This window comes from Opisthocomus hoazin, chromosome 14, assembly GCF_030867145.1.
Source record: "Opisthocomus hoazin isolate bOpiHoa1 chromosome 14, bOpiHoa1.hap1, whole genome shotgun sequence".
Classification (NCBI taxonomy): Eukaryota; Metazoa; Chordata; class Aves; order Opisthocomiformes; family Opisthocomidae; genus Opisthocomus; species Opisthocomus hoazin.
This window is the reverse complement of record NC_134427.1, coordinates 20,152,396-20,168,523: the sequence shown is the minus strand read 5'-3', so window position 1 is coordinate 20,168,523 and position 16,128 is coordinate 20,152,396. Positions and strand designations below refer to the sequence as shown.

The window sequence follows — 16,128 nt, the reverse complement described above, 5'->3', positions numbered from 1 at the left end:
AGTTGAGAACAACTTCTTTAGGTCATATTTTCTCTTCCATCTGATATTGCAGAACTTTCTTCCATGCTGAACTCTTAAGGGTTAACTGGCATTGGGGGGAGGAGGGGGAAATCGGAGGTCAGCTCATGTTCTGATACCAGTGAACTCACAAGTTACTCCTTAAGCATGTGGTTTCATCCTAGGTTCTTCCTGCCAACGATTCCTCACTTTAATCATACACCCACAGCAACCCAGATCTTTAAATTCAGCAATTCTTTCTCAGGTTTCAGCAAGTCATTGGCAGCCTGAGCTATTTTTGGGATATTTTCTCTACTGCAGATGCAGCTCAGGAAAACGCAGGGAGCATGCTAAAGACCTGCAGCTATTTGCCTTGTACAATTTGCTCATTTCTCTTTATTTCTCTGTTTTCCTGCACTGATCACTTAAAGGACAATCTCTCTTGCAAACAAAATCCCCGGAGCCTGATTAGAGGGACTGAAGGCTCCCAGACACGGATTGCCTGCCAGCCACAGCACGGTAAGGACATGGACACTTTTGGCTAGCCTTGCATTGCAGCTTTTTAAGCTTTGCTGAACATTTATTTGTGTCCATCGCTTCCAAATCAACACTGCTGGCATGGCAGGCAGTCTCCAGCTCCTGGTCTCCATTTTCATTCCCTAAAATCCTCAGCACTTGTAAGTAACACATTTATACTCACCATCTCTTTGTGTGTGCTAGAAATCAATGACTGACAGTAATTCTGGTCAGTTCCAGGGGTTGGGGTTTTTTCCTTACATTTTAGCATCATTTGGAGATCTGTCATTTGTAATCCTGATTGAAACTGTGGCTATTTCTATTGCCTGATCTTCCCTATTTTAGGTATATTGTTAGTCTGATTATTTAGCTCAGCACATTATTCAAATCAGGGAATGGCTTTATGTACGGTAGATGGAAACATTATAAAAAAGACTTGCTACTGCTGATTTACAGTTATATCCATAGCTTTCTTGTCTTGTGTACCGGCTCTGCTATAATACGTTTAAGCTGCCACATAGCAGTGCGCTAACACTACAAAGACATATACAGCATAAAACCAATGCAGCAGACTGAGCTGTACTAAAAATGAATAGGTTTTATCATGCAGTTCTTTTTATATATGCTCACAGAAATGCACCAAGTAAGCTCTGCAAGAATGGTGAGATTCCAGTTTGATAGGACATACTATTTTATTGAAATACTTGTAAAAATAGTTTAACATCCTCAGGGACATTTTACTTATACATACTACTGCGGGAAGATGAACACAGTTCGCGTTTTAGGAATGTACAAACCAAATTCTGTGAGTCTCTGGTGACAGAAATTGGAAAACAGATTCTTTCGGTCCTTTCCTGTACTTCAGGCTTTTTAGAAAAACTGGAATTGCTTTATGCTTCATCCTTTCATGTTCGATGACTGCAAACAGAGAATTCCCCTGAGGACTTAATGTACATCATCCAAATATTTGACTGCAACTCAGTGTTTGTCGTCCTGTTAGGGGAGGTTTTATGGAGCCTGACTTTGCACTAGATGTAGGGAGGCCTTCAGATAGAACAAACAATCCAAAGCTACCCGTGCCTGCTGCTGGAACAGACAAGAGCATTCCATACCATTGTGGCCCCATAATATTGCCTATCAAAATGCTTAGACATTACAGTCTGCAGCAGAAACATAAGTTAGCGCAGCCTTGGAAACAGTATTTTAGGAATTTATTCAAACTTCGCCTTTCACCTTTTCAATGTGGGAGATTTTTTTGCCAATTTTCTAGCTTGCAACTGTTTCTTGAGTAATTTATAAAGCCGATTGGAGGGATGGGAGAAATGCTGTATGAGCACGAGTAGACTGAAGGTCTTTAAGGATAGATTTTCAGTATGGGAAAAGTTCTGATGTTGATATGCAAATAATTAAAAAAAAAAAGCCATGCAGGGTATAATAACTTACAACTCAGAGCACTAGAAGCAAAAAGTGAAAATTTCAGCTTGTATCAACAGATTTAGGATCAGGCTCTGAAAGTGGTATTTTTGCTTCCGAAAGCCTCTCATCGATTTTGAGACAATTCCTATGATACTGTCTGTTTTGCTTCTGAACCTAAGATGGATCCCTGAGCCTGGCGCTCTCCTCCCACTGGTGAATCTCTGCCTCAGTTTCACTGAAGTCACTGATACTAAATTAACTTAATGAGAAATATGAATCTACTTTTAGTCCTTAGTTCCACCTTATACTCAATCCCAAATGTTAGCGCTCAGCTTGCTGGAAATCTTGAGACTCGACACATTTCCCAGAGTCAGCAGGAAGAAAGAAATTCTTATAGCTGGATGTGTTTTGCTAAAAGTTAGCAAAGCATTTGATTGTTTACTGTTAACAGAGGAACTGATATGTCATTAGACAAGTTACAAGACATGGATGTAAATCTAGAGCCCATGTTTCTCTCTCAGAAAAAAAAAATTACCCTCAGCACAAACAGATGTCGCTGGAAGGAAGGACTACTGATAGGACAGGTCTGTGCAGAATTGAGTGTTTTGGGAGTTCAGTGAGATAAAACTCCATACAGCGATACAGCTGTACAGGTAACTATTCAAGTGGTGCTTGTTTGGGCTCATTTTAGAAAATGTCATATTAAATTGTACCATTGATAAAAACTATTATTAGATGGACAATGCATGTTATTTCACAATATGTGCAGAAAGGAAATAATCTAATGAAAAAGCAGATGCCATCTAGGATATATTAACTTTTTGGTTTTAAGACAAACTGTTGCATACAGGAGCCCCTGGAAGTAGAAAACCGCTTCTGGAATATAGACCATGGGAAGGGATTAGCAACTCTCCAGACATTCCCAGCTGAGGATACACTCATGCTATGTTAATACGCCTTTTTTTGTGTGTGTGCACATACATTAAATCAGGCACGCACAGGATACTAAAGATTAACTGACTCTGTAAATGTACTAATTTATAATTCAGCAGCAGCTATGAAGCCAGGCACTCCGTAACTCATACTTGATGGTCCTTGCCTAGAGACAAGTATATATGAAGAGCTAATGGATATTAGTAAGGGCAATGGCTAAAGTGGAACCCATGCTGACTTAGAGTAGAACTTGTTCCAGAGTCAGAACATGAGTCAAAACCACAATTATTCCTTCACTTGAACAGTCACAGAAGTGGATCCCTCCAATTTTAATGACATCCTCAGACACACACTAAAGTTACAATAAATAAGTTATTGTGCATGAGCACAGCCATGGTAACTGGCCAGCTATATTCCCTTCACCTGACTTTTTTTTTTTTAAGTTCACACTTTTCAATTTTAGATTAAAATTCAGTTAAAAAAGGTTTAATTGGTCCTGCACTACTCTGTAAACGGCTAGACTCAAAGCACCTATAGTCTCAATGGCTCCATTGACATGCAGGAACTTAAACACAGCAACAGCCTGATCAGATGGCTGAGCCCTTCATTAAAATTGAAGGAACAGCTTTATTTTTCCTGGCTGTCACTTTGCACCAGACTAATTCTATTAAATCCAATTGAGGGACTGGGTTGAAAGAGGAATAATCAACAAAAAGTGAATAATGCAAGAATTCTGGAAGGACTGGGTCTGAATTTTAATAGTCTCATAAAGCGGGGCTCTGCAACAAAAAACTGACAAGTTTTGCTGGCGATATGTTGGGAGGCAGCATCAGTTTAGAGGTGAAATATCACAGAGTAAGAGAAATGAGAGGAAATGTAGTAGAAATCTAAGGCTCATCAAAGGCAGGAATAAGCTGAGGGAGCAGCCTAGAGCGGCAAGCTGCAGACTTGTGTGTGAGGAGGTAGGCACTGGCTTGGCGGGTCCCAGTGATGCCCGAGCTCAGCGTTGTCCTCTCTGCAGCTGCTGACCCCTGGCAGCACCGGCAGTGCCCAGCCTTCTCCCAGCTGGCAGCGGAAGCGCGAAGATGCTCTGCAGCCTGTTTCTCTCCCATCCTCCCATCTCCATCGCTTCCCACATCATCCCACAGCAGGAGTAGCCTTGGCCTGCTTCTGGCTCTCACCTCAACCTCAGCCTCTGATAACAGTTAGAGAAGCACAGGGAGGTAGTAAGTGCTACCTGGGAAGGATGAGAGAGGGGCTACAGGGCCTGGACAGCAGGGTGGGAGGGACACAGGAATGGAGATGCACCAGAACATCCTGGGAGGAGCGTAGGAAGAGACAGGCAGACAAGAAAAGTGGAGCTGCTTCCACCCAATACCTCCCAATGTGATACACCTGAGAGAAAGACACATCCGTTTCACAGCATGCCACTAAAGATAAAGACAGTATAGCACTGATGGCATCCTATACTTATGGGTGAGTCCCTGTTTGGAATATTGTATAGTTCTTGTCACTCAATACAGAAAGATCAATACGTATCATGACAATGAGCCAGGAATATGAGTGCTATTGGTAAAGATATCATCAGGGAAATTAATTATTTAAGATGTATGACAATGATGGCCCAAGAACAAACAGATATAAATCAAACATAACAACTAGAATCAGGAGAATACACTGAAGCAGTGAGATGGGAGCAAGAATCCTAACTATCTGTTTTTAAAGATGGAGCATGATCAATTACCAAAAGCACGGTATGCTTTGCAAGTTGCTGCAACGCTATAATCGCTCCAGGACCATTTTCTAGATCACTGTTATACAAGCTGATATAAGTTCCTGGATGTAATGCATGGATGAATGGATAGGTGCTATAATTTACTTTAGCAGGTGTTTCTCCTTTTGACATCACTTCTATCTCTGTACACAGACTAAGATAACATCGATGCGATAACATCAGCCTCTCTAAGACACACAAATGAAAGTAGCACTTTGAGTTAGAGAAGAATGAATGGAGCAAACTTAGTTCTTCTTGATATTGTGAAGAATCTAGGAATTCTGTTATGAGGCTGCACAGATTAGGGTATATTGAATGTATTTTAAGCATAAACAAGTGCATAAAAGTTCTTTTCATGTTAAATTGTTCCTCTGGTGCTCAAAAACCAAGTTGACCTGGTAGTCCAACTAGCTGCCCTCACTGTGGGGGAAGGGAAAGACTGAGAGCATGAGACTCTTACTTACCTTTTCCCAAAAAGAAAATTAAACTGAATACCACATGGATGAGACACAGAGACTATAGTATAGATCTGGACTGATTTGTCTGTTTGACACTAAAGCAATAGACCTCAAACACCAAGGCTAAAATTTTTGTCAAAGACACGTCAGAGTATCATGACTCAGTTTCTATGCAAATTCTGCAACTGCCGTATGCATTACAGTACGTTTGTATACTTCAGAGGTCTTTTCACAGGCTGCGGTATCAATAAAGAGGAGGTTCTAAGCAACCTTCAGCAGAAACCAGCATTTCTGTTGCAATTAACCTTTAGAAATGGATGGCTGTTTTTTCCAAATTAACTTTTGAAATATATCCTTGCAAAATTTATGACTGAAATTCCATACCTAAAACTGGAATCAGTCACTGCAATTCCATAAAATTCAAGTAATTAAATTACCTTGAGATTGCAAGGCAGTGAGCTCTCACAGCAGCAACAGAGAGTTCAATATATCAAAGAGATCGTTTAAAGATTACATGTCCGAGGCTACATAAAACAGTGGTATAAGAAATAGTTCAACTGCAGTCACTGGGTAATTTTACCTTAACTACACTGAAAATAAATAAATCCATTGGATGAAAAGACTAGATTTCTGGTCCTTAAGATATCTAATTTATTGCCAAAAAGAAGTAAAATTGTTGAAACAGGTAAGCTGGATACTTTAAAATGTTACCTATATAAAGACTGACGTAGTTGAATCACTTAATAATTTTCTCTGTTGGGAAAGCAAACCATTGTCATTAATGTTTCATGAATTTCAGTGATAATGCTTTGTAGTCTGGAAGACAGACAGATATAATCCCTGATACCATCTTTTGGCTTTCTAGACATTGGCTGCAGTTAAACACGGCTGCAAGAGAATCCTTCACTTTCCCCATCAAATCTGTCAAACTTTATTTTGTCAGCTCTAGTGGATATTTCTCTAATCTTGCTGATTCTTGATTGACTTCGGTTTTACCACATATGACGATCAACCCAGCAATCATAAGAAGGACAACCATTAGCAAAAGCATCTAAAAATGGTATTCATTCTGGAAAGTGCAAGCCCACGTCACTAAGGCAAGTCACTGACAGATACTAATGACACACAGCAGATCCTAACTCCGACTTCTCCTCGTTACGCAGGATCATTTCCCCTGCCACCTTCTGTTCGTCACTAAAGTCACTATCTTTTTCTAAAGCGAGATAAAGTGTACAAACTCAAAGAATACAATATATCAATGCAGCAACGGTCTACTAAATGTAAATACTACTTCTAACAAGGATAACAAATGCAGGCAAAATTTGGCTCTCATATAACACTGTCTCTCATTTATGCTGTGTCTATGTCTGTCTTGATGCCAGACACAGTATTCAGCTGTCAGTCCTCAAAGTCTGAAGGTGTAAAAGGGTTGAAACGAATCATTTTTCTGTTTGCAAAGGAAAAACAAAAGGCCTCAGCTAGGAAAGAGATTATTACCACTACGTATGAGGCGGCCTTCAGATAAGACATTGACCTAGTCATATTTATGTCTAATAATTTAACCATTTTAGAGTTAGGTGGAAACAAATGATATTTCAGCCTTGCAGAGCATGCTGACATCACACAGCCCCCAAATTTAGTTCTTTCATGTAGTTTGTCTGTGCTGGTGTTATTAATAGGCATGCTAAAATGGGAACTTCACCCTGGCTCAGCTTTGACTCACTGAATGGCCTTGGGCATCACATAACCTCTGTCTCCAGTTCTCTGTCTGCATAATGCATTTGTCTATCTGCTGACTTTAGAGAGTCATGGGGCAAATAAATGAGCCACTTCACAGAATTTTTAGATTGCAGCACACTGGCTTGCTTTATAATCCCTGTGTGCTTTTATAACATATTTCCCGAATTTTAACATAAACTTGCCTTTTTCATGAGGCAACCGAACTGTTTAAATAGAAGGAAGAACTATGTAAAACTTCCAAATTAAGCCTCCTAGGATTAGAACCTTGAAGTAAAAGAACGGAACCATATCCATGTAACAAAGCTTATAGTCTCACGGCCCAAAACACCTTTATTTGGTGATGCTTTTCAAAAAGCTTTTCACTGTTCAGGGGAAATCGAAGAAAGAAGGAAGTTTAATTTCTCACCTTGCAAAGAAATAACAGATAACATGGTTAGTAATATCTGCACTGCAAAGTAGGGTCTGGGCGTACCAGATGGAAGAATCTGTCAACCAATCTCCATTAGTAAACTCGCACTGAAAAGAGCTGTATTGTTTTGGAATCCGAAACGGCTCTGAGTGCAAGACAGTCACATTCATTTGACTGCACCGGAGGACATAAATCCCCAGTGTAGCTGGGATGACTTGCCCAAAGGTAATCAAGGTATTTATATGCTTAGTTAATTTTTTTCTTGTTGTCCATTGAAACTATTCAAATTTTCTAGCCTTCTCTAGATCATAACTTCTCTGTTCCGAGTCTGACCCTTTCTGTCTTAGAGAGAGAAAGACTCCCTCCAGCGAAGGAAGCCCCTGAGGGGACTTTTAAGACACTGACATGCAATACTCAAATGTTCCTTTATTTAGAATGGGAGCATAAAGTAGATGCAAAAATAAATTAGAGTCATCTGAAATTAGTTTAAAATGCAAAGATGGACAAAGTAAGCACATTAATTATTAAAAGTTGAATAGTTCAACACTGATTATTGCATCAGTGAATGCCAGAATATAATCTCCCTGGTGTAGCTTTACAAAGTCCAGACATTAGGCTAACAGCCGATGCCCTGTTAGAAATGAGCATTTGAATCTTTCAAGGTGGTATTCATGGATGCTCACTCATCCATCGCTTTCTCTTTTTTTCTTATGACTTGATTTATTCTTTGCTTGGATTGGGGTCTAGATCAAAAATGAACAGAGAGTAATGTAAAGGAATATTTATAATCCTGGGATACACGAGACATACCTTGAACAGCATTGCCTTAACTAACTGAGCAGTGAGCTGTTCCCCAAAGTTAGGCCCTCTCAGCTATGGTAACCAGGAGCATGGACCTCCAGATAGCACAACTCCCAGAGAATGGTAAATACCATTCCATTTTTAACTATATCTCCACAGAACTGTGAGAAAAAAAGAATGTATTACCCAAATAGGGCTGCATGTAGACATACATGAATGTGTAACAGCTGCCTGGTGTTGGAAGTACCTTGTCCGCTTCAGAAAAAAAAGAATTCAGAGCTCCAATCTAACTCGCAGCTTGTGTCCTCATGGAACTTGGCAACAGGACAAAGCAAAAAAATTCTAAAGCTGGTCTAATCACTCATAATGACATAATTATTACGACATAACTACAAATTCATGATATATCTAGTCTGACAATGCTATTTTAGGATGATAGTTCAAACAAAGATACAAAAAACCCAAGGTCTAATTCATTCCCAGTGTAAGGAGGCAGTATTCCCGTTGATTTCAATGGGAGATTTACTTGTTCACCCCAGTTCTAATTTTGGGTCAGCATCTTTCCAATTTTTAGGATTGAGTTGCACCAGCCTAAAAACTACTCAGTCTTACATCCAAAGCAAGCATCTCCAGGGAGTTGGGGAAAGGCGTATTTTCGTGTACGTATCTGCATTTAGACAGAATATTTAGATTTACTGTTATTGGAGTAACTTGCACATATAAAGAGAGAAGTTCTTTAAAAAAAAAAACACATTAAAAAGCCTCAGAGGCAGAGCAGCAAAAGCCTGTCAAAAATATCTGTGTGACTCTCTTATATCCAGGTAACCAGAAAGCAAGGCTCAAAAGTTGCCTAACGGCTGAGCAAAATAAAGTCTAACATAGAGTTTGATGGCAATGGCTCTGAATGTCAGATGGAAAAAGGTAGAAATCCTTAGCAAAAGAAGAAGGAAATACAATGGGAAATTTGGGTACATAGAGCCCCCCCACTATGATCCTGACTAGTAGACAGGTTTACCGCAGAGGAAACCTGCAGTCATGTTAAGCTGAGGAAAGAACAGGAGTCCCTGAAATACAGAATAATGAGGGAGAAAGAACAGGCAGAGCCTTAGAATAATGTAATCTGCTTGGGTTGTGTAAGCAACAATAATAAATTCAAACATTAAATCAAATGAAATGTTTCTACTTTTTTGTTTTGTGGGAAACGGGATTTTGTTTTCATTGTGATGCAACCAAATGAGTTTCAAAACAGCAAAATTTCCTGAGGAAGGGAAATTTTGAGCTGCGCTATGCAAAATACTTTAGTCATGTTAGTGTGTGAACTGCAGTAAAACAGAAAAAGATACTCCACCCTACTGCAACTCAAACTGTCACAGCAACGAGGCTAGAGCATCAGGAGTAGCCCACAGCCAAACCAAAAGTATTGCAACAGAAAGTTCTTGATCCTGGAGAAAACACTTGTCCATAGGCTAGGCTATCTTTATAATTGCTGTGATGATAAAGCATATATTTAGACAGTTTACTGTATTATCTGAGGGATTTTGCCACAGAGTAGCTCTATGAAGGGAAAAATTAAGAGAGAACTGAGGCAGCCAAGCGGTCCATTATGTCTTCGCAGAAGACAAAACAGTGAATCATTTATGACCGGTTCGATCAGCAAACCCACTGGTTCTACAGCTTAGCTATAAATACATTCTTTTTATGTGGTTATTGATTTACTATCTAATGATGGCTGGTTAAAAGGTGAGGTTGCCCAAGATCTGTACCCATTACCATTAAAGGACAAGTGCCTAGGACTTGTGGATAGGTGCTGGTTATTGACTTTGATATATTGCATAAATATTGGGGCCATACGTCAATGACTCAGTCAGGTCAGGGCGTGTTGCTCAAAACCCTATACAAATGTCAAACAAGTGAAATCCCTAAATCAGCGTTTTATATATGAAAACATTTTTAAAATGACAAGTTTTATAACAGCACAGGACTCAGTCAGTAGTTTCTGAAGTGCTAGGTTACTTTCAGTAACGATCCCCTAAATTTTCATCCACTGTAACTATTGCTTTGCATCAAAAAGGAAAAAAAAAAATCGACTGGGCTCCTCCATCGCCTGCCCAGCACCGCAAGCTGCTGCCACTAGAGTGTGTCAAGGCATATCTGAGACTCAGGCTCCGCGCCCTCCCAGCCTTCAATTCCAGCCACTGCCACAGCATCGCACAGTCGAGCAGCCTGAACATACCATTCTTCTGATTCTTTACTTAACAGCTGGAACTTCTCTTAAAGGTTATACTATTGAGAAGAGGTCTTGCCCCATCACTCTGCTTACGCTGAATTTCGTCTGAATACTGAACAACACAGGCATCTAGAAACAGTCCAGCCAATTTTCAGATCCATTACACTGCGCCTGTGTTTTCAGTTCAATGTCAATGCAATATCCCTTCCAGGCTAAGACTCTTACTTTGATGCAGCACAGTAACCCTGTTATTTTGTATTGAAAAGTCAGCACATCCAGTCAATGTATGTAAATCTATCCCTCCCTGCTTCTCTCTCTGCTAGACATGTACAGCTGAACAGCTGCAGTAAAATTTGGGACACCCCCCCCCCCCCACATACCTATGCAAAAACCTGAAAATCTGCTGTTGTGCTGAGAACGGAGATGCTCTGCTGTATTTCAGAAATCAGTTTGAAGAGAAACTATAAAAGCCCCTCTCCCTGATAGTAAAAAAAAAAAAAATCAGAACAGTTAAAATTAGAAATGCGTAGGCATAAAGCATCGCCAGTATCAAACAGAATATGTTGAAATGTACACATTTGGAAATGCTAAAAATCAGGTTCTGCCTCCATACTTTACTGAATTAAGGCCTGGCCCCTTCTCCATCTGTAAAACTGCACTGACAGCGCTCCCTTCCTCTCTCTTTTTGCTCATTTTTGTCTCTTCAGATTGCAAACTCTTATCAGCTGTTTGATAACAGTCTAGCTCGTAGTAATAGTTTTTCTCTGTCCGTAGCGTCACCTTCTTGCTGAAGATTTTAATTCCTAGACCAATCCTATTAACTTTTCTTTAAAATACATTTTAAAAAAAAACCAACACCCAAACAATTACTATATGAGAGAGAGGAATCCTACACATGAATCTGTAGTCACATACATGCTCAGGTGTTGTTCTGAACAGAGACATGCAGCACTCGATGTCGTTATCTAATTTACTTCCCTTCGGCGAGGTCTGCTAAGCCTTTCTTGGAAACTGTATCAGCTTTCTAAGCTGCCAAAGGTCCACAGTGTTGTAGCGACAATGCTGACTGAGCAAAACACCTTCTGAAATCCTTGGGGATCCTTCCAAGTCAGCCACGAGGGGTCAATACAAACAATGGGAGAAGAACCCCAGATCTGAAGATTTACCTTTGAGTTGCCCAGATCAGCCCCAGAAAAAGAGGGAGTCTGCCTGGGCACCTGGACTTCTCATCTCCTGCTCTGTAACTTTACATGAAAATTTTAAATGTTGTATCAGTTTGAAATGAACTGGTGGCTGACAGGAAAAAAGGAACATGAATGAGAAGAACAGGAACATGAAGTATAAGGGAAAGATCTGTGACCGATAAGGTCTTTCTTACTCAGTGTATACTGAGCTAATGAGACATTAGGTCGGTATCCCATAATCACATCAGAACTAAGAGATCCTTCTTTTCATGTGCAGCCTGCTGAAATCACAAAGCCTTGCACACCACGTTTTCATCCCCAAGCACAGGAGTACAGCACAGAGTATGCAGCAAGGCTCAAGGTCTAGCACTGGTACAGCACAAGGGAGGGACTATATCCTTACACACCAACAGAGGTGTAAGCAAATGCCTTTTCACAGCTCACCTGAAAATTATAAGGATAGTGTCTCATGAAGGTTTCATAAATAAAGCTGAGCAAGTAAAGTTTTCTCCAGTTCAACAACCAAACCAAAATGTCAGAAAGAAGCAAGCAGAAACCTCAGTTCACATAGAGCTCAGACACGCAATTTTTTTTTCTCACAAAATAAAAAAATAGTAATTTTAACTTGGGGTAAACCTGAAATATTACATTTTATTAAAAATAAATATTAGAAATAAAATGTTCCATGCCATTTAAAAAAACATTTTTTAATTTATACTAATTTTGAAGTGGAAAATGGTATTTCACTTTCAAAACATGAAACATTTTATTTAAAGAATGTTAAAATAATTCCTTTAAAAACTTAGAAAATGTTTTCATATTTTTCGTACTATTTCAATTGAAACTATTTGTCTAGTTCAACCTAATCTCAAAAATGGTCCCAGCCCTTTCAAACCTCTGTTATTCCAGAAATTTAAAAATCACTCAAAATTTCCATCCAGCTGTATTCATAAATCCAGGCAACATTTTGGCCCTACAACATTGGGAAAGGAAATAGTCAGGAGCCTTTCTAAAGCACCTTTCTGTTTCCTGCTGCTTGGCCCTAGCTGAGATTACTTATGTCCCTGTGCAGCGGTAGCTCTACCCTCACCATGGTAAAGTCCCTCCTTAAACATTTTCTAGAATTAAAGCGCGGAGGCTAGAAAGTAAACTTGCTGCTTTTACAAAGAGGGAAGAACACCCAAGAGAAGGTATTTAAATTATGTCCTGAGGCAGAATGAAGTTGATTTATGTCAGGGATTATTTTTATCTCTCCAGTCAACTAGAAGTTATGCAGCAAAGTCTGCATGGGCACAGACACGCAGCACTGTTCTGTACCAGACTCCTGACAGCGCAGGAAAATAAAGCAGAGGTATCGGCAGGCGGACGTGTGCCCCCCTGCAGCCCTCTGTGCAGCTCTCCGCAGGAGGGGTCCCCCAGGCCAGCCCCCCGCCCTGCTCCCCGCTCAGGGAGGCACCGGCTCTGCCCAGCTTGCGCGGCTCAGGCAGCGCCCGCCAGACTTCGCCTGCGCATCACCAGTTGGGTTTGGCTCCTGCATCTGCCGCTCCACGCTTGTACAGGCATAACGATGACGGAAAAATGGGGTGGTGCTGGCAGAATCCCATGCCCTGCTCTTCACTCGCATATGGCCACTAAACAGCTCTAATCCATGCTGAGATCAGGAGAAATGAACGATGAACACCTGGGATCTTCCTCCCCACCTTTTGGGATGGCTCTGACACACAAACAAATACATTCTTCCACCCCTGAGACCTCAATCCAAAGCCCACGACCCTTCCATTGATTTCAAAAATCCTTGGATAAAACCCTAACCAATTATCTCTGCAAAATAACAAGAAGAAAAGAAACACAGAACCCCACAACTGTGAAACGACCTCTGAAAGAGGGATGGCTATTTCCTCAAGACTTTTGTCTTTGAAAAAAGGCAGTGTATTTAATGAGTTTGTAACATGTAGAGGCATGTGTTCAGTTGCCTGAAAGAACACGATCTAAAAAATTAAATCTCTGCATTTACTTTTCATGGGTAGAGAAGGAAAATCAGTAAAAAGCTGCTAGAATAAAAAAATTAAGTAAACATTTCCAAGCAGCCTACTAAAATAAATAAATTACTTGGATTTTTAAATTCTCTTGCAGTGTTCCAAACACAAACATTGCACCACATTTCCAGTGCTTCCAAGCAAGAACAAATTCATTATAAACTAACACAAAACTACATTTTCCTGTACCACTGGCAAACAAGCAGTGGTGTACAATCTCATAAATAAGAAATTTAAATGCATTTTTATGTTAATAAATGCAATGATTTATATAGCTGAATTCAAATCATCTAGTGAATATATTTCCTAAATTACAGAGAGTGAGGAACTAATTGGATTCTCCTCATCTTGGGTGTTGTCTACGAGTAGCATATTGTGCAGTCCCTAGAACTGAGAAAGGATAACGCTCTGGAAAAGGAAGGAGTTACATCCAGGGGCCATCAAGTAGCTTGAAGCTTATGCTTAGAAACTTTTTATCTTTTTTCTTCTTTAAAATTTTCTAAATAAAAATAGCATTTATTTGAAGAGACCCCTTATCCTTTGAAACAAATAAAAGTCAGAGTCAAGGAGATATGTTATAAACAAAAAGATAATTACCAAAATAGTAGCTAAGAGGCATAGTTCTTAGACCAACTCACATACTCCAATCTCTTTGAAATTTCAGACAGCGCATCTTCACAAGAGCTAAGATGTGATTTTACATTATCTAATATAAGTGTAGAGATGCAGTGGATACATATGTTTTCCTAATGAATCTATCTCTGAGTTTGTGACATTTTGAATCAGAGCAGCAAAACACTGGCACATAGGATGGGGTAATACACAAATAAAAAATTTTTAACACAAAAAAATAATCTGTACATGTTTTCTGCCAAATACATGGTATATACATACTACACTCACAAGCTTTATTCCTCTCTTGGCATTAATTTTTATGGCAACATTACTTGCAAGTAGAACCGAAAGATTATAACATATATTACAGATTTAACACACATAAATAGTGTTCTGCCAACTAAGATCCCAAAATTTTTTTGAGTCCTATATTATATTTGGTTATCTTTTTTCCTGTTGCAAAAGAAATCTCACATCAGTCCTGAGATAATGACATCTAATAAGAGCAGACGAAATTTGCACAGCAGTTTGCAAGAAAGAGAACTATTTTTTAATCTTCTTTTTATATAAACAAAGCTGATAATAGGAAACCTGCTGGTGAATAAATTATTAGCAATTAGACTTAATTTGGGTAGCGTATACTATCGGAGCGTTTCAGTATAAGACAAATGCAATTTGAGAGAGGTTTGTTCTCTAGCAGTAAAATAACAGGCTGAGGTCACTTTAAACAAATGTTTGAAAAGCAGTGTATTATTAGTATTTCAATCACTGCCAATTGCCTTTACTTACTATAATTATTGTTTCATAAGATTTAGAACAAACATGTTTTGCTATCTGCTGCAAGACACCATATCAGAAATTGAGGTGAATCAGGTTTAGATTTGTCTTATTGTAAGCACATTCTGAAGCCAAGACTTTAACCCTAATACAAATTATTCAAGTCTCCTCACAACTGTACCTGTTTCCTTCAAAAAACAAAGTAAATCTCATATGAATTTTGCCCTTCCTTCTCAGAGATGGCTGCTCCTCTGATTCTCTTCGTCAGGACTTGCCCATTCCAAGTATTAATTCCTTTCTACCACTTTTCCTTTCCCCATTTTCCAAAAGGAATCTTAGTGACCACAGTTGGCTGATTTTGTCAAAAGTAACTAATTTACAGCTTTCTACAAGCTTCGCGGAGCGGATTTGCCTTTTCCACAGAAGGGTGATACAGCAGGCCACCCTGCTTTACCTAAGATGTTAAAAGCAAACATTGGAATAACTTTCTTGCAATCTAATGCGCTGGTAATGAACGGAAAACTACCTGATAATGTTTCTCATGATAATTTTTTGCACTCTGACGTTGGATGATGACCAGCAGTGGCCTTGCTGAGGAAGCATATGGCTGGCACACTGATGACCAGAGATGATGTGACATTGACTTTACTGACTTCCCTAACATTTTTAAGCAGACTGTCTTTTGATGTGCTAACTTCTAAGTGGTTATAGTAAGCTAATGCCATCAGATTTTCATAAGTAAAAAGTACATACATTTTCTATTGTCATCAGCTGGAGAGCTATCACAGCATTTCTCTTCTCGTGCACTTGAGTATAATAACAATTACCTCAAATACTGACAATCACAAATACATTGTAATATTAAATGCTGTATAAACAAGTAACTATCTTTCCAAAAGATGTTAAATGTTTTAAAATAGAGACTTTAAAAGTTTCATAAGAAATGCATTCATAATCAGGTTTGCAAAAAGAACCCCAAACAAACCTCCAACCTTTTAATTTCTCTTTCAGGGGAAAAATGGTGCATGTAGGATAGTTAGAAGAAACAGCTATTATTATCTCCCTGGTCTTGGAATCTGTGAATGTACGAACACAGCAGTGCATACCACTCACTTCATACACTGCAGATAGAACAGGTTTCCTGCATTGTCCTCATGGGGCCCATAAGAATTGAAACTCTGCATTCAGGCAGTAATTGTAATCAAACCACGTACTTCAGTCAGCAATCCACAGGACTCAGGAAGG

At 39.4% G+C, this 16,128-nt stretch overlaps 1 protein-coding gene across 3 annotated transcripts in view; it reads left to right on the top strand.

Moving 5' to 3' along the window:
• The first annotated feature begins 238 nt into the window (after positions 1 to 238).
• The window catches only part of AMMECR1 (AMMECR nuclear protein 1), a 103,567-nt gene continuing 87,677 nt past the window's right edge, over positions 239 to 16,128 (top strand). For 2 of the 3 annotated variants that reach the window (XM_075435385.1, XM_075435386.1), the window contains exon 1: positions 239 to 516. In XM_075435385.1, coding sequence (XP_075291500.1) covers positions 345 to 516 — 172 coding nt within the window. In that variant the 5' untranslated portion in view covers positions 239 to 344. Of the gene's footprint in view, positions 517 to 594; positions 675 to 16,128 lie in introns of those variants that run through there. The other variant, XM_075435387.1, reaches the window with a different exon arrangement.